The sequence below is a fragment of the Rhinatrema bivittatum genome, chromosome 8 (assembly GCF_901001135.1).
Source record: "Rhinatrema bivittatum chromosome 8, aRhiBiv1.1, whole genome shotgun sequence".
Lineage (NCBI taxonomy): Eukaryota > Metazoa > Chordata > Amphibia > Gymnophiona > Rhinatrematidae > Rhinatrema > Rhinatrema bivittatum.
In genome coordinates, this window is record NC_042622.1 from 173,887,898 (window position 1) to 173,907,541 (window position 19,644).

The following is a 19,644-nucleotide window of genomic DNA, read 5'->3' on the forward strand; positions in this document are numbered from 1 at the left end:
CGGCCAAACCCGGGCCAACAGTACTGTATCGGCCCGTATGGCAGCAGCAGCACGCACTGGTAATGACGGAGCAGTAGGTATCCTTACTGAGTCCTTTAAAACCCTGGCAAGCTAATAATCGGCTTCTTGTGCTTTGCTTTGCCTTACACTGCAAGCACAGGAAGGCGTTATGTGCATGCAAACAAAGGCAGGATTGTTTCCTCCGTTTGTCACCTGTCACCACCTCATATCTTTGCTGGGGCGCTGTGCTTTCATTTTGTAGCACAGATATTTGACTCTCTTAATCTGCTGTTGAGGCTGCACCAGCCTTGACAGTCAGGTTTTCAGCACAAATGCAGAGTCGTGAGGCCCTGTCACAGTAATGGCATATTTGCTTCCTCTCCTTGTTTGAGTGTTTATGACTGTTGGCTTATTTTTCATTGTTACCTTTTAATACATCCCTTTTTTTTTTTTTTTTTATCCTAGGACCAAGAAGAGCAGGCTTACTTTGCGGTGTTCGATGGCCACGGAGGGGTGGATGCTGCTGTCTATGCCTCCCTGCACCTCCACGTGAACCTGGTGAGGCAGGAGATGTTCCCCCATGACCCGGCGGAGGCGCTGTGCCGAGCTTTTCGCCTGACGGATGAGCGCTTTGTGCAGAAAGCAGCAAGGGAGGTAAGCGCCCGATATCCAGGATCGAGGGAGGTTGTCGATGTTCTGAGCATTGCAACATTTACTAATTTACAGTACCAGGTGACTGGGATTACAAACCAGTTCCCGCATTGTTCTTCCCTCTCCTCTGTTTCTGTGTGGTCCATTTTTCTCCACTGACCCCCCTCTGCAGGAGCCACGGACAGCTTCCCCCCCCCCTGCCACCCGGTGAGCATGTACCCTGAGTCTGGCCCGTGAACGTCGCTTTTATATAATAGCTGGACACTTCCCACCACCACCACCTGGGAACTGTGATCTGGAGGCTAAAAGGCAGTTCAGTGCACAGAGAAAATTAATTTTAATTTAAAGTGCCTCTCTTCCTGCGTAGCATTGCAGTTTAACACACTTGACTCACAGGTAGCATATTTCAACCTAAGTAAGAACATAAGAGGTGCCATGCTGGATCAGACCAAGGGTCTATTGAGCCCAGCATCCTGTCTCCCACCAAGGCCAGTTTGGACCTCTAATTTCATGGGGTGTCTTCTAGTCCTTGTACTATTTGAAAGGATGAATAATATTTTCCTATTTACTTGCTCCACCCCACTCATGATTTATAAACCTCTATTATATCCCCTCTATCATCTCTACTTCAGGCGGAAGAGCCCTAATCTGTGTAGCCTTTCTTCATAAAGGAACAATTGTATCCCTGTAATCCATTTTTTTTCCTTGTCTCTATACCTGGCCTAATGGTTAGAGGGAAGCCAGGGTTCAGATTCCACCTCTGAGTGACATTCCTTATGACCTCGGGCAATTCACTTAATTTCCTGTGGCTTAGCTGTTTGGGTCAGGAATGAGTTATACCAGAATTGCTGTAATCTGCCTTGAGTTTGCTCTGGAAGGGCAGAGTAGAAATACAGAATTATTATGAACGTTCTGAGCTCTCACTGCTGAAGTGGTTCTGTAAATCTGCATTAAAGTGATCAGATGTCTCTCTAGGTCCAACGGGAGAGTCTGAGCCAGCCCTGGTTTCATCCTACTGCAAAATCTGCAAGTCCTGTAGAAGCAACGGATGTAAAACATTACAGATGCAGCCCACCCAGCAAATTATATCATCTGAGGAAACCAGTGCTTGAGATTAATCAGTGACCAAAAGGGGGGGGGGAACCCTTGAAGAGCAGACAGTAGAGTGAACAGATGGCTCTAGTTTCCCATGGGTCCTGATATATTACCCTGTTCCATGCAGCTGGCGGGCCTAATGGGTGGGCCCGCAGTCAACGTATAGCTCCAGTGAGGGGCCAGCAATAGAAGGAGGAGGCTGCATGAGATTTGCGACACGTGACCTGGGATGGGAGTGTGCGCCCCGAGCGTGAGGTTGTGGAGGTTGCACTGTCGTGACTGTTTTGGCATTTGGGATTTGATGTGTTAGCCTGTAATAATGCTGATGTCAGCTGCTGAATTTCGTAGCGGAAATGTCTCTATTACCAGGACTCCCAGCACTGCCCCAAGGTAGCTGAAAGCGGCAGATGCAGCATCTTCCCATTTCTCCTGTTTTTTAGCCCCATCTTTCTGGCTGTCGCGTGTCCAGTACTGCAACCAAAATACTGACTAATGTTTGAATCCATGCGTTCCCTTAACCAAAAAGTACTGGTTTGGAATAAATTACATAGCTATGTGGTTTTTTTTTTTGGATTCTGCAGAAGGACTTTCTGGTACAATTAATCACTGTGACAGATGAAACATAATTAAGTGAAGCACTGGGTGTACAAGATTCGTCCCCTGACTTGCTGGCAGGAAAAATAAAGTAGATCAGCTTCGAATTTTAGTACTTGCAGATTTTGCTTTGCAAATATATATATATATTTTAAAAAGGTGCAAATGTCTCAGGATCTAGCAGGAAGTAATAATTATGTGGAGGAAAAGCAAGAGCCCAATGAATAGGGATTCATCCAGGAAAGAAACCTGCACTCTAGCCCGCCACCTAACCTCCATCTATTCATTCTTCAGGTGACCCTGGAAAGGTCACTGGATTTCTTTTGTCCTTTAGTTTACCCAGCTGTATCCCCTTCTTTTTTTTTTTTATTCCATGCTTCATGCATATTTGCCACCAGAAGTGTTTCTGCCTGTTTGACCCACCCACCACAGAAGGCAACTGCTTGCATGTTTATGTACCATGAACCTGTCAAGCACTTCAGGATCCTTCTTTTTTTTTTTTTCCTTTTGAATGAAAGGCATTCCATAAATCCAAACTATTTTGTTTGTTCTGTCACAGAAGGGGTGCACTCTGCAGTTCTTGATACTTGACGTGCAGTTGCTATTTTACCAGCAGCTCCTGAGAGATCTTGTCGCAAATTCTTCCTCCTCTTATTTCTTCTGTATGTGCCGGTGATGCATTAAACGCCAGAGCCCAGATCTGCAGTGACCTGGGGGTTAGGGGAGTGGCTATTGATTGGCAAGCCAGAGGTGGCTTGCAAGAGTTAACTGATGCCAGATGTAGGGGTTCGTTTTAAAAGATGTGTGCTGATTTTATAACATGCGTGTGCCGGCGAGCACATGTAATAAAACCAGGTGGCTATGCGCACATGGGGGGGAGGGGTGAACCTTTGCAAATTACATGTGGCGATGCAATCGGGCCTTCCTGAATTGGAGGGAACTTACCTACCCCCTACCTAAACTCCCTCCCTCTTCCCCTCTCCTCTCCACCCCCTAAACCCTACCTATCTGTCCTCTTTTTTTTTTTCTTTGTTTTTCGACTTACTTCAGGGCTGGAGCTGAAGTAAGTTGCATGTGCCGGCCAGCTGCCGGCTCACGAGTTATTGGGACAGCATACACTGGCACTGTCCCAGCCTGGGCCCGCACCCATTTGAAGAGGCCTGGCACTTGTGCAGTGGCCTTTTAAAATCCGGCCTATAGTGTTCTGTGTTCATCCTATATCGGGCCTTTCAAATCCAGGACCCACGCCCTAGCTGCAGAAAGAGCATGTTTTTCCTTTTTCACATTATTGTAGTACAGATTAATCTCCCCGGTGAAATAGCCCAGCAGTATTGTCTCGAAACAGGGGGTGCTCAAACCGGTCCTTGGGTTCCCCCCAGCCAGTCGGGTTTTCGGGATATCTCTGATGAATAAGTATGAAATGTATTTGCATGCACTACTTCCTGTGAATGCAAATATTACTCATGCACATTCATTAGGGATATCCTGAGAACCCGACTGGCTGGGGGAGGGCCTGAGGGGGACCAGTGTGAGCACCCCTGATCTAGAGAGTGTGTCTCAGGTTGCATCTGAGGAGACAATGTTTCGGCATTCTAGTACCAAGTGGCCTCAACTTTGAACGGTGGGGAATGTTTGTGGCCCAAGAGGAGCAGCACATATGGTACTGCAGATGGTTTTTCCTCTCCCCTGGTGCAATCTAATCTTCAGGGCACGGCCTCTGTGTTTTCAGAACCTGCGATGTGGAACAACTGGCGTGGTGACTTTTATTCGGGGGAACATGTTGCACGTGGCCTGGCTGGGAGACTCGCAGGTGATGCTGGTGAGGAGAGGGAAGGCCGTGGAGCTGATGAAGCCTCACAAACCGGACAGAGAAGTAAGAACAGCATGAGGGGGGCTGGCAGATGACCCACAGGGCTTGCGTCTTTTCCCTTTCCGTGCTAAGGTTTGGCACAGACCCTTTCGCACACACAAACACACACAGTCAGAATATATATATACATATTTCCAGCCTTCGTGGATTGGGGTTTTTATTATACATGAGCTGTACAAGTGTGTGCTGATGGATTATTGGCACGTTAGCTGGGTTTTCTTAGTAATCAGCACCTTGTATAGATAGGTGGTCTTAAGGACATATTTCTCTGGTTCCATTACTCAATAAATATAAACTTTTGTGCAGAAAAGAATCATCGATTATTAAGTTCATTCAGTTCCATGTCTACACATTGCACATCTAGTCAGTGCTTGTCACCTTTCTGGCAGGTTAGTTGTTTTTATTTTTTAAATTCTTTTTCTTAGTTCAGACACAAGCATGAAATAACATTCATCTATTGCCGGCCATACCAATCAATAACCCATTGGCTAATAGTGTAATATAATTGTAGATTTTTCCCCATGTAGACTGGTATTAGCGATATCCACTTCTCATAAGAACATATGTGCCATGCTGGGTCAGACTAGTGGTCCATCAAGCCCAGCATCCTGTCTCGGACAGCGCTCCATATGCTTCACCTGGAAGTACTTGGCAAGGCCTGTTTCACATTGCTTTTCCTCAGAATTTAGAGGTGGAGAAACCAAAGTCTATCTGACTTGTCCAAACCTTTTTAAAACTTGGTTATACTACTCACCATCTACTCCATCGTAAACTATCTCAGTCTTTTTTTGGGTTGCTACTTAACATGTTTGACTTCATCCAGGAACTCACTGCCCAAAGGCAATTATTTAAGATTGTTTGTTATTGAATGACTCCAGTCTTTTCCTACAGGATGAAATAATTAGACATCTGCATAAAATCTGTAAGAAACACCAGGACTATTTCAGCATTTTACCCAAGATGGACATATGAATGTTAAACAAGACTGGGGATGGGCCTTGTGAGAAACCATATCTAAGGTGATAGATATCTGACCATCGAACGCCACCAGTATTTATTCAGTCCATTCTGTCAGAAACTATTGAAAACATCGAAACGAGGTTCTCCCATTCCCAGCTTCCTGGAACTGCGTTTAAAGAATGGCGTGATCTTCTAAGGTGTCATAAGCTGCCGATAGCTCTAACAAACTCACGATAGCAGCACTGCTTCCATCTAATTCATGATGAATTTGGTCAGCCAAAGATGCCAGTGACGTTTTGGCATCATAGTCTGGGTGGAAGCCTGATTGAATACTCTTCTCTATCTAAGAAAGATGGTATCTTGTGTGCCACAGTCCACTCCACTACTTTCCTTATATAAAAGGGAGGTTTGAGATGGGTCTATAATTGGCAAGCTCATTAGCAACCAAAGATGCTTTCTTTTAAGATGGGTTGAATTGCTTTTTTCATTAGTGTAGGTACAACTCCCTCCATTAGTGACCTACTTATGATCTACTTCGACTGTCTCCATAATTCATTTCTTGCTGATTTGATCAACTCAGATGGACATGGGTTAATCAGTGGTCTTTGTTTCAACTTGAACACTTTCTAATAAGTTAGACTGTCAGAACTCCTGAAGTTCCATGGACCACTGATAACATCTTGAGAGGGAAAAACCCATTGATGTATAGAACTGTACCACCTTCTACAGTCCTGGTTGACCACCTGTGTAAAGATGTGGGAAGTATGGCAACAAGGTGATTTTAACAGACTATAAGGGGATTATTTACCAAAGGTCCTCTCCCATTCTGTGTCTATTGGAAAAATGCCTAGTAAATGACCCCCCTAAAAGAGGCAATAGTTTGGTTTAATTTGATTCTCATTAACCCTTACTCTCACCCACCCACCCCACTTCCTAGTTGTCTTCTATTGATTGATAATGAAGGCGAGGCTTCATTTACTGCATCTTGACTCATTTAGTTAAATTTGTCTCTGTCCACCAATGAATCCACCTGTTGTGACAATCAGTCTTAAATCCTGAACATAAGAAATTGCCATGCTGGGTTAGACCCCAAGGGTCCATCAAGTCCAGCATCCTGTTTCCAACAGAGGCAAAACCAAGCCACAAGAACCTGGCAAGTACCCAAACAGCAAGAAGATCCCATGCTACTGATGCAATTAATAGCAGTGGCTATTCCCTAAGTAAACTTGATTAATAGCAGTTAATGGACTTCTCCTCCAAGACCTTGTCCCAAACCTTTTTAAACCCAGCTACACTAACTGCACTAACCACATCCTCTGGCAACAAATTCCAGAGCTTTATTGTGCGTTGAGTGAAAAAGAATTTTCTCTGATTAGTCTTAAATGTGCTACTTGCTAACTTCATGGAGTGTCCCCTAGTCTTTCTATTATCCAAAAGTGTAAATAACTGATTTACATCTACTCGTTCAAGACCTCTCATGATCTTAAAGACCTCTATCATATCCCCCCTCAGCCGTCTCTTCTCCAAGCTGAACAGCCCTAACCTCTTCAGCCTTTCCTCATAGTGGAGCTGTTCCATTCCCTTTATCATTTTGGTAGCCCTTCTCTGTACCTTCTCCATCACAACTACATCTTTCTTGAGATGCGGCGACCAGAAATGTGCACAGTATTCAAGGTGCCATCTCTCCACGGAGCGATACAGAGGCATTATGACATTTTCAGTTTTGTTAATCATTCTCTTCCTAATAATTCCTAACATTCTGTTTGCTTTTTTGACTGCTGCAGCACACTGAGCCAACGATTTCAAAGTATTATCCACTATGATGCCTAGATCTCTTTCCTGGGTGGTAGCTCCTAATATGGAACCTAACACCTTGCAATTGTCCACATTAAATTTCATCTGCCATTTGGATGCCCAATCTTCCAGTCTCGCAAAGTCTTCCTGCAATTTATCACAATCCGCTTGTGATTTAACCCTCTTACTTGTCCTTGCCTGCCTGCATTGACTTAGATTATAAGGACTACGGAGAAGAGACTGATTTTTGTGTGCCTTTTGTAGTAGCTCTGTATACATTTTTAATAATATTAGTGTTAAATAGGTCTGCAGAGGGGTAGAACGTGACCGGGAATGCTCCTTCCTGGGTTCTCCAAGCTTTTGTTGCCGACACTCTGGTCGCCTTTTTGCTTTGCTCTGCTCTGCCTTAGCTCTAATGGTCCTGTCAGTATGATCTTGGAGCAAGTCACTTTATCTCCCCATGCTGGCTTTGCCACTGACCCTCTCTGTGACCTGGACTTTCAGTGGTACCCATTTTAACAGTTTGTAACTGAGTAATATTTGTATTGCCCGGTCTCCTTCCTCCACAGTCATGCAGTGCTCCAGTGCCAGGTAGATGCAGGAAGCTCTCTGAAGCCCTTGTGTTGTAAAACACTTTAGGATGCCATTTGGATGAAAGCTGCATTAGGAAGGCACCTTGAAATTCATGATTTGTGAGGCATAAAAACAGCAATATATGATATATTTTTTTTCTTTTTGAATTTCAGATTGAATTGTTTTTCATTTGTCTTAGGATGAGAAGCAGAGGATCGAGGCACTTGGAGGCTGCGTAGTCTGGTTTGGTGCCTGGAGAGTTAATGGAAGTCTGTCAGTCTCCAGAGCTATTGGTAAAGAAAACATTTTAATTCCTTTATCTCCATCTCTTGCTCATTTTCTGCATAACAAGTTCCAGAAATTCTAATTTTCTTATATATAGGGCCGGATTTTCAAAAGGTTACGCACTCCAGGCCTATTTTAAAAAGGCCCAGCGACACAAGTAAAGCCCCGGGACACGTGTAAGTCCCGGGGCTTTACAAAAGGGGCGGGGAGGGGTGGGTGGGGGCGTGGCCAGAGGCCTCCGCACGGCTGCTGGGCCGGGGATAGCGAGCTGGCAGTTGGCCGGCGCGCAACTTACTTCGGCCCCAGGGCTGAAGTAAGTTTTAAAACAAAAAAAAGAAAGCAACAAAGGTAGGGGGGGAAAGGGCGGGGGAGGTGAAGGATGATATGGTGCCCCGCCCCCCTCTATTTCCCCAAAGGCTCCCTCTCTCTGGCACACATACGAAAGCACCCTCACACATGCTGTCCCTCCCACCCCAAGCACCCTGTCACGTGTTCTCTCACACACACACACACACCCCCCCGGCTCGCAAACTCACACGCACACACACACGCGCTCACATGCACGCAAACACAAGATGCCTCTCACACAAGCAAGCTGCCTCTCTCCCACGTGGGGCCTCTCTCCAGTCTTCGGCCGCCGCCAGCCTCTCTCCATTCTTTGGCCACTGCCGGCCTGAGCTGAGGCGGCTGCGCCAGGGGCAGGCAGGGTGAGGCATACGCCACAGTGACGTTCTGAGAGGGGCATTTTTTTGCCGCCTCAAAATTCAGCCACCTGAAAGTGGCCACCTCACCCTGCCTCATTATAGAACCGCCCCTGGTCCTAGGTCTATGGCAGAGAAACAGGGGTTCCTCCAGGATCTGCCTGCACTTTGCACCATGCATCTTTCCCTCCATCTTCACAAGCCTCCTCACAACATAACACTGCCATGCTTGTGTTAACAGGGTGACGGGCCTTATTTGTTTTATGCCGCACATCACTCAAGTTCCACTTTTGTTTCATCAGACCTCAAAATCTTCTCCCCCACATGTGTGCAGTGTCCTCAAAGCGTTTCTTTGCAAATGCTATGCACAGGGATGGATTTTATATCCACTGCTACCCCTAGACACTGATCTGGTGCCATGGCATGCTCTGTCAAATGGCCAAGGTGTGGTGCTGCTCCCCAGCCCCAAAACCTCAGTTCCCGTGGCAATCGTCAGAGCTCAGTGAGCCACGGGGACGAAGCCTGCACTCGCAGGCCCTGCCCCCACACAGAAATCCAGAGAGAGAGGGGGGACCCATAAGCAGAATATTAATCCTTGCGCTCACTGACCTATGAGGATCACCGCGGGAGCTGAAGGTCAGGGGTTAAGTGGGGTGCTTTCAGAGGTCTAGAAACAGGACTGTGGGGTGCTGGAAGGAAATCTTCCCTTTCCTTCCCCACAACCCCCCCAACACACTTTGCTGCCGTAGACCCAAGCCTAGTAGGCTTGAACACAAATCCAGGCCTGGCTATGCAGTACATCACACGGGCTTCTCTTCAGCAGCGACATCCTTCTTGCAGCCCTCCCATACAGGTCATGTTTATGAAGTAATTTTGAAATTGGCGAACAGTCAATATTTTCCCCAGCTCCTTGTTCATCATGTTTTGACCTTGGCTTCAAATTCACTTTATACAACAAAAACAGCTTGTTTCTTCATCCAGGAGTATTCATATCATCTCAGCTACTGCGATTAGACACAGATGGGCTCTGTTTAACTTGCCTGTATACAGAAGAGTAAATAATAATTTTTTTGAACCTGAACTAATTTGGGTTTGCTAGGACAAAGGATGTGAAAATTTAGACAATCCAGGCTTTTTGTATTTTCATTTTTGCAGTAATTACTTTTGGAATATTTCTGTAATTGCTCTTTTAGAAGGAAAAGTATACAGTATATTGTGTAGAACAGTGAAACAAACTCCCACTTTACTGCATTTTGATTTGCATTTTTTGGACAGAATGTGAAAAATGTGCAAGGGTGTGAAGACTTTTAAAAGGCGCTGTATTTGTCAGGTGAATGCACACATTTGCATACAACAACCAGCGGATAAAGGATTCTGAGGCAGCGTATTACTTCGGAAAATCCCATATCATCTCACAATTAGAAATTCAAATAGGCTGTAACACTTGACAGAAGCTGCTTCACAGGCATGCTTCTTATGCCTTTCATTTGTCTGACTAATGTACGGCTCACCCACACGTGCTAGTGGAGAATATACAACCAGTACTGGTCTGGTTTAAATGTAAAAAAAAAAAAATGTATAAATCTAATATCTCAAGAATTTATTTCCCAGCCCCACACTGGACCAAGCTATGAAAGCCACGAGCACTTCTTAAGCAGCCTTACCAGCTGACGTTTCTAACAGCGATTCTGCTGTCAGCTGAACAAAATGGAGATTCCCCCTCTTTCTGTTCTGAAGCATATTTCACTTTTATATTTATATATATTTTGCTGCATGCAGTGGGGTGAAAACAGGACTGGATCAGCTTTCCCCCTCCCCCTCTTTGACATGGAGCTGCATAGTCACCCTACTTACAAGGCACGCCAGTAGATGGATTAAAATAAATAACAGATTCATTTGCTGGCGGCTGCCAGTGTCCAATGAGTGGCTCGTTATACTGGAGGACATCGTATCCTTGGATAAATTTAACTTTCAGGAGAAAAGACACAGAATACGAATCACGATTGCCTTTCATGCACGTCACAAACACGGGGGGGGCGGGAAGCAGGGCGCACAGCTCATGGCACCCATTTCTCACCCTTTTAAAAAATACTTTCGTGTCTGAAATTACCTCAAGTGGCGACAGTCTGGTGGGTGAGCGGCCGCAAGTCAGGATGGCAGAGCTGGATGCCCTAGGGAAACAATGTCTGGCATTTTCTGTGAGACGTGTGAGCGACATAACGTTATAACCATTCAGTTAACGTACAGGTTCATTGCAAGATTAAGAGCAGAATGGTGCATCCAGTCTGCTCAGCTGAGATTTGTCCACTTTGGGTAGAGGAGCATATCAATTCCCATACGCAACCCAGCACCAACTCTCCCCTCCCCCCATGTGCTTTAGCTGACCTCTCAACCCCCTTCCCCCCACTGCCCTCCACATCTGCACCAAGTATGCCCAAAATCTGTTACTGTGATGGCCACCGCCACCTTCTGCTGGTAGGGCCATTTCAGGCCTTGCCATCTTCAGCTTCGCTTCTTATAAGACCAGCACTTAAACAGGGCCCAAACCTCTGTGTGTTATTTACCAAGTTTTGCAGGATTCCACACAGCCACCAAAGTTAGTGACGCTATTGTGAAATAAGTAAAAAAAAAAAAAATCTGGCTTCCCGTGCTCGCTGAAGTTGTGAGTTTTAACCATCGTACGTCCATGCAGGTTACCCCAGTGCTTTCTTGCAAAGCCTAATGCCCGTAATGAACGTAGAAAGGGCGGATAATAAATAATGCGGTCATAGCCACGAATGTTTAGGGTTGTAACCGCCGTTCCATGCAGGTTACCCCCACTGCAACACAACTTTCGCTGGTTAAATTTCTCTTCTCATACTGAGACACATTATTGTAATATGTAAGACGATCTTAAGGTGTAACGGATTAAAAATAATTAAAAGCAACTACAAAAAAAAAAAATAGAGCTGCTTAGCTGAGACACCAGCAAGTTAATAATCTGAGCATTCAAGATAGCTGTGTGTTTCAAACAAAATTTTAACACTACAGAATGAAAATTCTGCACAGAAAATGATAGATAAAAAAAGTGCCTCCTTTTTAAAATAGTTTGCTGACTAACCAGAAGTAAGGCAAGGAAGCTCTCTAATTAGCTGTTCGCACATTAATAATTATTGTAAATAATCAAAGCTGAAAGACACTGAGGGTCTCATTAATAGGGTTCCTCCCAGTCAGTCTCGGGGAGCCTGTCTGCTCTCGCTGACCCTTTGCGGTGTACATTCCTGAGGCTTCAAGTAGCACCCGTCCCCGCTCGCTGCCTCAAATCCAGAAGGTCCAGCTAACAATTCAAAAGGAAAAGTGAGAAGAGTTTCCTAGCTCCCTCTTTTGCCCTAAATCCAAACCACAGTCTGTGATTTATGTGACCAGTTCTAAATCTGAACCTCTGCCTGAAGCCATCAACCGAAAAGCTCCAGCCCTGGAACATGGCAGCGAGTTATTTTTCATTCCCTGCACCGTGAAATCATAAATGTTGATGTGGTGGGTGACAGCTAGAGGACGTTGATTATGGGATGCCAAAAGTGTGTTGGGGTTTGTGCGGGGGAGGGTAGGAGGAGGAGGAAACAGGCTGCCTTAATTTGTTTTTTCGTCACATAGAAATTCACGGATTTGTCCTTTTGTGAGAGGTAAGGTTATGCAGTGGGGTCTGCATCTGTTGCATGCGGCATGGGATTGCAGACTAGCAGATGTGTGTTTTCTTTTGGCTGTAAGACACAATACCACTGCTATAAACTGGAGGCATTAAATCAGACATAGGGTAATTTTACCAATCTACTCGGATCTAATTTCCTACTCATTACATGCCTTTTTAGAAAAAAAAATCGTCAAGCGAAAACATCACAGATAAAGCACAGTATAAATTTCTGCACTGAGTGAGACTTGGACCGACCTGTAGAAAGGGAAATCTCACTAGATCTTGGGGCGATTCCTATTAGAATAAAGTTGATTTAAAAAAATAAAACATATGGAGGGATTCTGAAACTTGAGAGAAAAAGGGTAGAAAGCCAACCAAAATTAGGAGGTAATTTTCAAAAGGATTTGCGCCCATAAAATGGATTTTGAAACTTGCTACTTTTACGAGTGTCACTCCTTTGAAAATTCACTCCTTTGCCTGTGCCAGGAGATCTCATGTAACTTTCTGGCAGGCCCTGTGTGTTTTTTGCTTCCATGACAGAATTGCAGATAACCCTGGAATGGAGTCCAAGGGCAGGAGGAAGCTTTACAGTGTTTATTTTAAGGCTGTCATCGTTGGCCTATCCGGTGGCCTGATGCCTGAGTCCAGTTTCTGCCTCTTGGGCCAGTCGAGGCTTTGAGCCCCGCACTATTGCTTAACAGCAACACTTACTGGCCAGACTTGGAGCGCACACAAGCTGAGTTCCGGAGAGAGATGTAGCTCTGGGGCTCCTGGCCAAGGATTGCAACTGCAGTAGTTAAACTAGACGGGTGGGGATTAAAAACAAATTAAAAAACAAAACAAAACAGGTGTGTGAATGAAAACTTATGACACTGCAGCAGAGGTTGGTTCTGTCCGACTGGGAAGCCAAAATAATTATAATCAATTACTATTTTTGTGCACCCAGGAGTTTGCATCGTATGCTAGCTGGCATTTTAATCACCCGTGTTAACAATTGCTGCTTAAAACAGGACCCTGATTCTATTGGAGAATAATGGAGTACTTTTCCTTTTCTCCCTTCCTCTCGTTTCTCGCTCTCACCAGGGGATGCTGAGCACAAGCCGTACATCTGTGGGGATGCAGACTCTGGCTCCACGCTGCTGGATGGCTCGGAAGACTACCTCATTCTGGCATGTGACGGCTTCTATGACACCATGAGCCCCGAGGAGGCGGTGAAGGTCGTGACTGACCATCTGCAGGAGAATAACGGCGACAGCAGCATGGTAGCGCACAAACTGGTGGCCTCCGCACGGGACGCCGGGTCCAGTGACAACATCACGGTAATTGTGGTGTTTCTCAGGGACCTGAACGCAGCAGCGAACGTCAGCGAAGAGACAAACTGGACGGAGAACTCTTTTGAAGGAGGGCAGGAGGATAACGGGGATGATAAGGAAAACCACGGGGACTGCAAAGGGTCACGGCCCCAGCACCAGGTCTCTGCCCCTGCTGACCTAGGATACGAAGGACGAATGGATTCTTTCACTGACAGAACTAGCCTGAACCTAGGGCCGAAAGTGAGTGTCATTGAAGACCAAGTCTACCTAGACCTGACACAAGCAGAAGAAAGTGTGAAATATTTGCCATCTATTCAAGCTTTCAGTTCTGGTGTACCAAAAACAGACAAATTGGTTAAAGAAGCCCTAGGTATGAAGATATCCGCAGAAAGCTCACCTGGCTATGGACAGAGAGAAGCCTGGGAGTTGCTAGTGTACCCTGGTTGGGGTCCCACAGGACATGAGCTGTACAGGATGGAGGGCTGGGGACTGGAAGACAGACAGCCTGCAGCTCTGGTAAAAGAGGAGTGCGTCTTCTCTCACCTTCATCCCTGTCATGCAAAGAGGCGGCGAGGAGCTAAGGCCAAACCAAAGTTCCAAACGATTCTCTTTGGCCAGGAGCCTTCCCATCCGAAGCCAGGGCCTGGGCTGTCACTGCTGGTCCGAAACAGCAGTAAAACTAGGATGTTAATTAGGAGCTTTCTGCCATGGGGACAAACTAATCAAAAAGGTTACTGCGGAAGGAAAAAGGTGATGCTGAAACAGAGTAACTGTATACCGTGCGTAGACCTCCATAGGAGTAGCAAAATATAGAACCGATGTTGTGTTACTTACTGTAGTGCTTCAGTGAACTAGGTTAGACATTCCAAGCAATCTGACCACTGCCATCATTATGAGAGCAACACAATGGGCATTTCACAACCAGAGTGTGTACCTTGTTTGCATGAAGGATCCCTGGCCAAGGTCATTTACGTTTTCCTGTTACATAATTAGAGGAATTTATAAATTCCATCTCTCCTAAATGCTGGCCTTGCCATTTTAACCATTACGGCCCACCTAACTCTGTCACCATGGGAAGCCTGGTCCTAAGATCTTTGTCCTGCTTCCGCTGGAGTGAAGGGGTAAGAATTTAAGACTGATCTAGTCTTATTTTGACTTGGAGTTTGGTGGGGGCCCACAGACATGCAGAGGCGCACGCAAGCACACGTGTTACTCGGCTGATATGATGAGACACATTCAGGGCCCAAATAAAATGTTAAAGGTCTGAAAATGAAGTTCGTTGTGCTTCATATTTTATGGAAATTAGGGGCCTATGCATTAAAACTAGCGCTAAACATGTTTTGGGGGGGTTTGCATTTGTGAGCTGAAAATTTAGCAGGCACGGTAAAATGCCAGTAAATGATCTATGCACTAAATTTTAGCTCATACTGCCAAAAATAAAATTGGCCTCCAAGGGATCACACACTTTGTGTGCTCAGAAGGATCATAACATTGGTTATTAACCGGTCCAAAATGTTAAGGCCAATAAGATCTGCCACCACCTCCACCCTCTTCCCTAGAGGCCATGAGCCCTCTTGCTAACATCAAGCCCCGATACACTGTGCAAGGCTATATCCCCTAACACCCTAAAGCAGAACTGGCATCCTCTGATATCCCCCCCCCCAAAAAAAATAAAAATCTATACCTCTCATCACCCTACCCGCAAAGTCACACCAGACCTCCCCCTGCAAGAGCACATCCCCCACCTTTCCAGCCTGGCAGAAGGGACATAGACTCCCCACACCAGCACCGCTGCGCTTTGCTGAATGACGCTATCTGACAGCGCTGTCAGGAAGTGGAATGGCGGACTGCAGCAGTCATATGCTGGGTTTGTTTGTTTTTTTAATTTTTGTTCATGTATTTATTGTAAACTGCTGAGGATAATCTTTGCTAGGATCAGCAGAATATACTTTTTTTTTTTAAAATAGATGAAAATACAAGTGGGAAGGCTTTTCCATATCTCTTTTGTTAGGCTGCCCTGGAAGGTGGTGACTGTCTCCAGAAAAATAGGGCCATATTCTGGAGGGGTGGCCCGCTCGTAATTTGAGAGGGAATTGGACTCTTGGGTGAGGAGGGGGGTCCTAGTTTGACTTAAGCGGAAGAGGGATCGCTGTCTTAAGGGGATGTTGGAGGGTGCTGGACTGCATTGAGCTTTGGTGGGGGGAGGGGGGCTTGTGATGTGTGGGATTTCGAAATGTAATGGGCGCACTAAAGGGTTAAGACCTGGTCAGGGGCAAGTGATAACTTTTTTTACTTTTTAGCAGGCCTGTGGTAAATAGCCCCGTAACAATGCATAATTTTGCACATAATCCCTCATTTATGTGTGGGTCCGCACTAATTTTATGTGTAACTGCTAATGTTCTCTGACCCCAGTTAAGCGTGCAGGCTAAGGCCTTGGTGCATAGCATAAGATTTCAGGTGCGCGCTATCCTTTAGTGCATTTTGTTTGACAAAATCCCGTTGTAAAATACCCATTTGTTTGCTAAACAACTTCATGCAAAATTGCCTCTCCTTTCCTTTCTTTTTTTCTTTAAAAGTAAATCAGGAAAGAAAATTCTTTAGCGGAGTGTCCACCCATGGGTGGGTGAAAGACTATAAAAGCCATAAAACAGGTGGTGAGGGGACTGCTCCCTATGAGATGAGAAGAGCTTAGGACACAATCTTGGCGTCCTCAGAAGAGTTGTTGAATTATGCACTCATGAACAAAATAAGCTATTTTTCTGCATCACAGTATTTGAGCTGCGTCTTTGTAGTGCTAGAGATTTCATGCAGGTTTCTGAAGTTCTTGGATGCTTGTAGTGGTGCCTCTGTTGTTCTGATCGGAAGGCCGGTGGCTTGATGTTGAGCCATGCTTGTCATCTTCATCCTGTCACCGCTTCAGGTGTTAAAAGGAACAGATTAAACGGAGATCATAAACGGGAACCTAAATTATGGCCAAGGTCCCTCTCCAGCCTTTTTCCATATTCACAAATTTACATCTGTCACTACGTCACTTAATGTGCACAAAAAGCCTGTCATATTGAAAATCCTAGCTTTAAATATTTGCTGAATAGTTGTTTAGCCTTTGTTGCTTCAGATAGAATAACATGTTATGATTTCCTTTCCTCCACTTTCTTCCTTCACTACACCTTCATCTTCCCTTGCAAAGGTTCATTTTCTTCTACTAGCTCTCACCTCTCTTCTCTTCCCTCCATTCTGTCTTCTCCCCCCCTTCCATCCCTGAAGCTCTGCACACACTGGCTGCCCGGATTCTCTGCCTTGTTCCTTGTTAACACCAAACAATCCATAGCCTCTGTGATCTCACCAGTGTTTGCACCATTGTGCAGTGCCAGTGGAGATTCCCTATTAACAGCGGCAAGCGCAGTTGCTAACAGAGAGGTTAGCTGGCAGCTCAGGGGGCGGGAAGGGCATTGTTTCTCCGTACTTCCACAGCAAAAGGGAAATTATGCAGCAGTTGCCCCAGGCACAGAATTGGAGGAAACTTGGGGCCTTGGCTTTGTCTATACTGTAAGCTGATAAATGCTAGTTCACACTTGCTAGACTCTCCAAACAGGCTGTAGGAACTGTGGTTCCTGTGGAAGCCATCCTTTGATTGCTGTAAAGACTGAAAATATGATGACAGTAATATAAGTTGAGTGACCTGGTGGTCTTGTTTCCCTGCAGGTAGTGTGCAGCAGTAATGATGTCAGACTGATATTAAGGACACGTAAAAAGAATGGATGCAGATGCACAGGGCTGGTGTATTTATTCAGCTCGAGGTATAATGCATTACAATCTTGAGTTCTTACAATCACCAGCAAATGGAGTATCAGAGAGCGACTAAGAATGTAGATTGTCCTTTATTTTATCTCTTATCCCCATAGAAAAGAGGAAAAAAATTCCCAACTTTCTCATGTTATAGAGGTGGTATGTTTACTGAAGATTTTTGCTGGAAAAAGATAAAGGAAGACTTTCCTTGGTGGCTGCAATACATGGGTCTAGAAGACTTTTGCTCGTTAGGCAAATCATGGTTCTGTGTTTGTACTCTAGGTTTCTTTTAAAATTATTTCTATTAGTGCTGCTGTTGCTAAATGTCAGGGGGAGCAGGAACCTTTGTCCCTCAGTAGATCTGTAAAGAGCTGCCAGTGCATTAAATGCAATGATTAACCAAACCCCCCACTCTGTGGTGTAAGAGATGAAGAAATGTTAAGAGGAACAACGGACAGTACAGGTGCAGATGCACAGCAGCAGAATCCAGGACTAGTGCTACCAAATAGTGTGTTAAAACCACCCCCCCCCCCCCCCCCAGCTATAGCAAGCATCCCGTTAGCCTTTCTGCTCAGCCATGCTTTCTCAGCAGTAGCTTTCCCCGCTTGTGTGCGTAGTGGAGATGTCGTCTTGCTAGTCACCGCTGCAGCAGCAGCAGGGGTTTGTACCGTTGTCATGGGAAAAAAATCGTGGCGTGGCGATGCACCTGGAATGGTAGAGTAGAAAGGTGGCTGGGTTCTAGAGTGGATTCCTTGTCTGTCTTGGTATCTTTCCTTTTTTATTGGGTCCTCTCTGAATAGCATAGGAAAATGTTTCTGTGGCCGTGCACCTGTGACAGCACAAGAAGGGGCTTTGCAGAAATGTGGAGCTGCAGCAGGCCCTGGTCTGCCCTTAGCCTGCTACACTGCCACTGACCCTGTTTGATCTTCTGCTTTACTCTCTCTGTGCCTGCTAATTAAATTCCCCTCTAGTTGTCCCCATGTCTTGTTTTTGTCAAATGCGTTGCTGTTTTTCTCTCTCACCTCCATTGAGAGCCTGTTCCATCTAACATGGATTTAGCCAAGGAAAGTCTTGCCCCCACCAATCTGCTGCATTTATTTTTGCAGGCGTGAATAAAACACGTGGGTAAAGGTGAGCCAGTTTATTTTAAAAAAAATGTGTATTTATGCTGCATCATCCGATGTCCTGAGCGGCTTCCAAATAAACATTCATAAAAATTAAATAGTAAAATACAAATAAATAGTAAAGCAAAACATTAAAATAAAAAAAAATTATTAAAATAGTTCAGTAGGACAAACATCCTACAGTTGCTGCCGGTCACCATGTTCGTATACAAGCAAATTTTCAAATGGCTCCGTGCATAAATAATGGAGATTACGTTTGTAACCCCCGTTATGCGCAGAAGGGCCGGGCCCTGAAAAAAGGGGTGGGGCGGGGGATGTGGTTTGGGCAGCACAGAGGCCATTAGCTGCTGTCTCTGGGAAGTGCGCGCTGGCAGCTGGCCGCTGCACAGAAACTACTTATGCACCAGAGGAGCAATAAGTAGTACATTTTAAAAAATGGCTATAGTTAGCTTAGGTTTAGGGGGCAGGGAAGAGGGAGGAAGGTTAGGTTGGGGGGGGGGGGGGATAGGAAAGTTCCCTCCCAGTCCGCTCCTTAATTGGAGTAGACTGGGAGAGAACTGGTGGAGGGCCGATTGCGTCGCCGTGCATATGTAGCAAAAATCCCCCCCTCCCCCACGTGGCCATTGGAATTTATAACATGCGTGTTTTTGAAAATTGACCCCATAGTATATCTGGATTTTCAGAAAGTATTTGCCAAAATCCCTCATGAGAAACATCTGAGGAAATTAAAAAAAAAAGTCATGGGATAGGAGGCATTGTTTTGTGGATTGGGAACTGGTTAAAAGATAGAGAGTAGGGCTAAATGGTAAATTTCTCAGTGGATGAGGGTGAATAGTGGAGTGCCCCAGGGATTTGTCCTGGGACCTCTGCTTTTTAACATATTTATAAATGACCTAGACATGGGAACAACAAGTAAGATGATCAAATTTGCTGATGATACAAAGTTATTCTAAGTTATTAAATCACAAGAGGATTGTGAGAAATTGCAAGAGGACCTTTCAAAACTGGGAGACTGGGCATGCAAATGAAATGTAATGTGGAGAAGTGCAAAGTATTGCATGGAAGGAAGAGCACTCAAATTGTAGCTACAAAATGCAAGGTTCCACGTTAGAAATCACCACCTAGGAAATGGAACTAGGCATCTTTGTTGATAATACATTGAAATCTTCTGCTCAGTGTGCAGCAGCAGCCAAGAAAGCAAAAAGAATGCTAGGGATTATTAGAAAAG

General features: G+C 45.3%; 1 protein-coding gene across 1 annotated transcript in view; it reads left to right on the plus strand.

Moving 5' to 3' along the window:
* The window catches only part of PPM1E (protein phosphatase, Mg2+/Mn2+ dependent 1E), a 182,395-nt gene extending 163,264 nt beyond the window's left edge, over positions 1-19,131 (plus strand). The window contains exons 4-8 of the mRNA XM_029611480.1: positions 466-654; positions 4,070-4,213; positions 7,737-7,830; positions 13,277-14,256; positions 17,209-19,131. Coding sequence (XP_029467340.1) covers positions 466-654; positions 4,070-4,213; positions 7,737-7,830; positions 13,277-14,256; positions 17,209-17,325 — 1,524 coding nt within the window. The 3' untranslated portion in view covers positions 17,326-19,131. The remainder of the gene's footprint in view (positions 1-465; positions 655-4,069; positions 4,214-7,736; positions 7,831-13,276; positions 14,257-17,208) is intronic.
* The last annotated feature ends 513 nt before the right edge of the window (positions 19,132-19,644 follow it).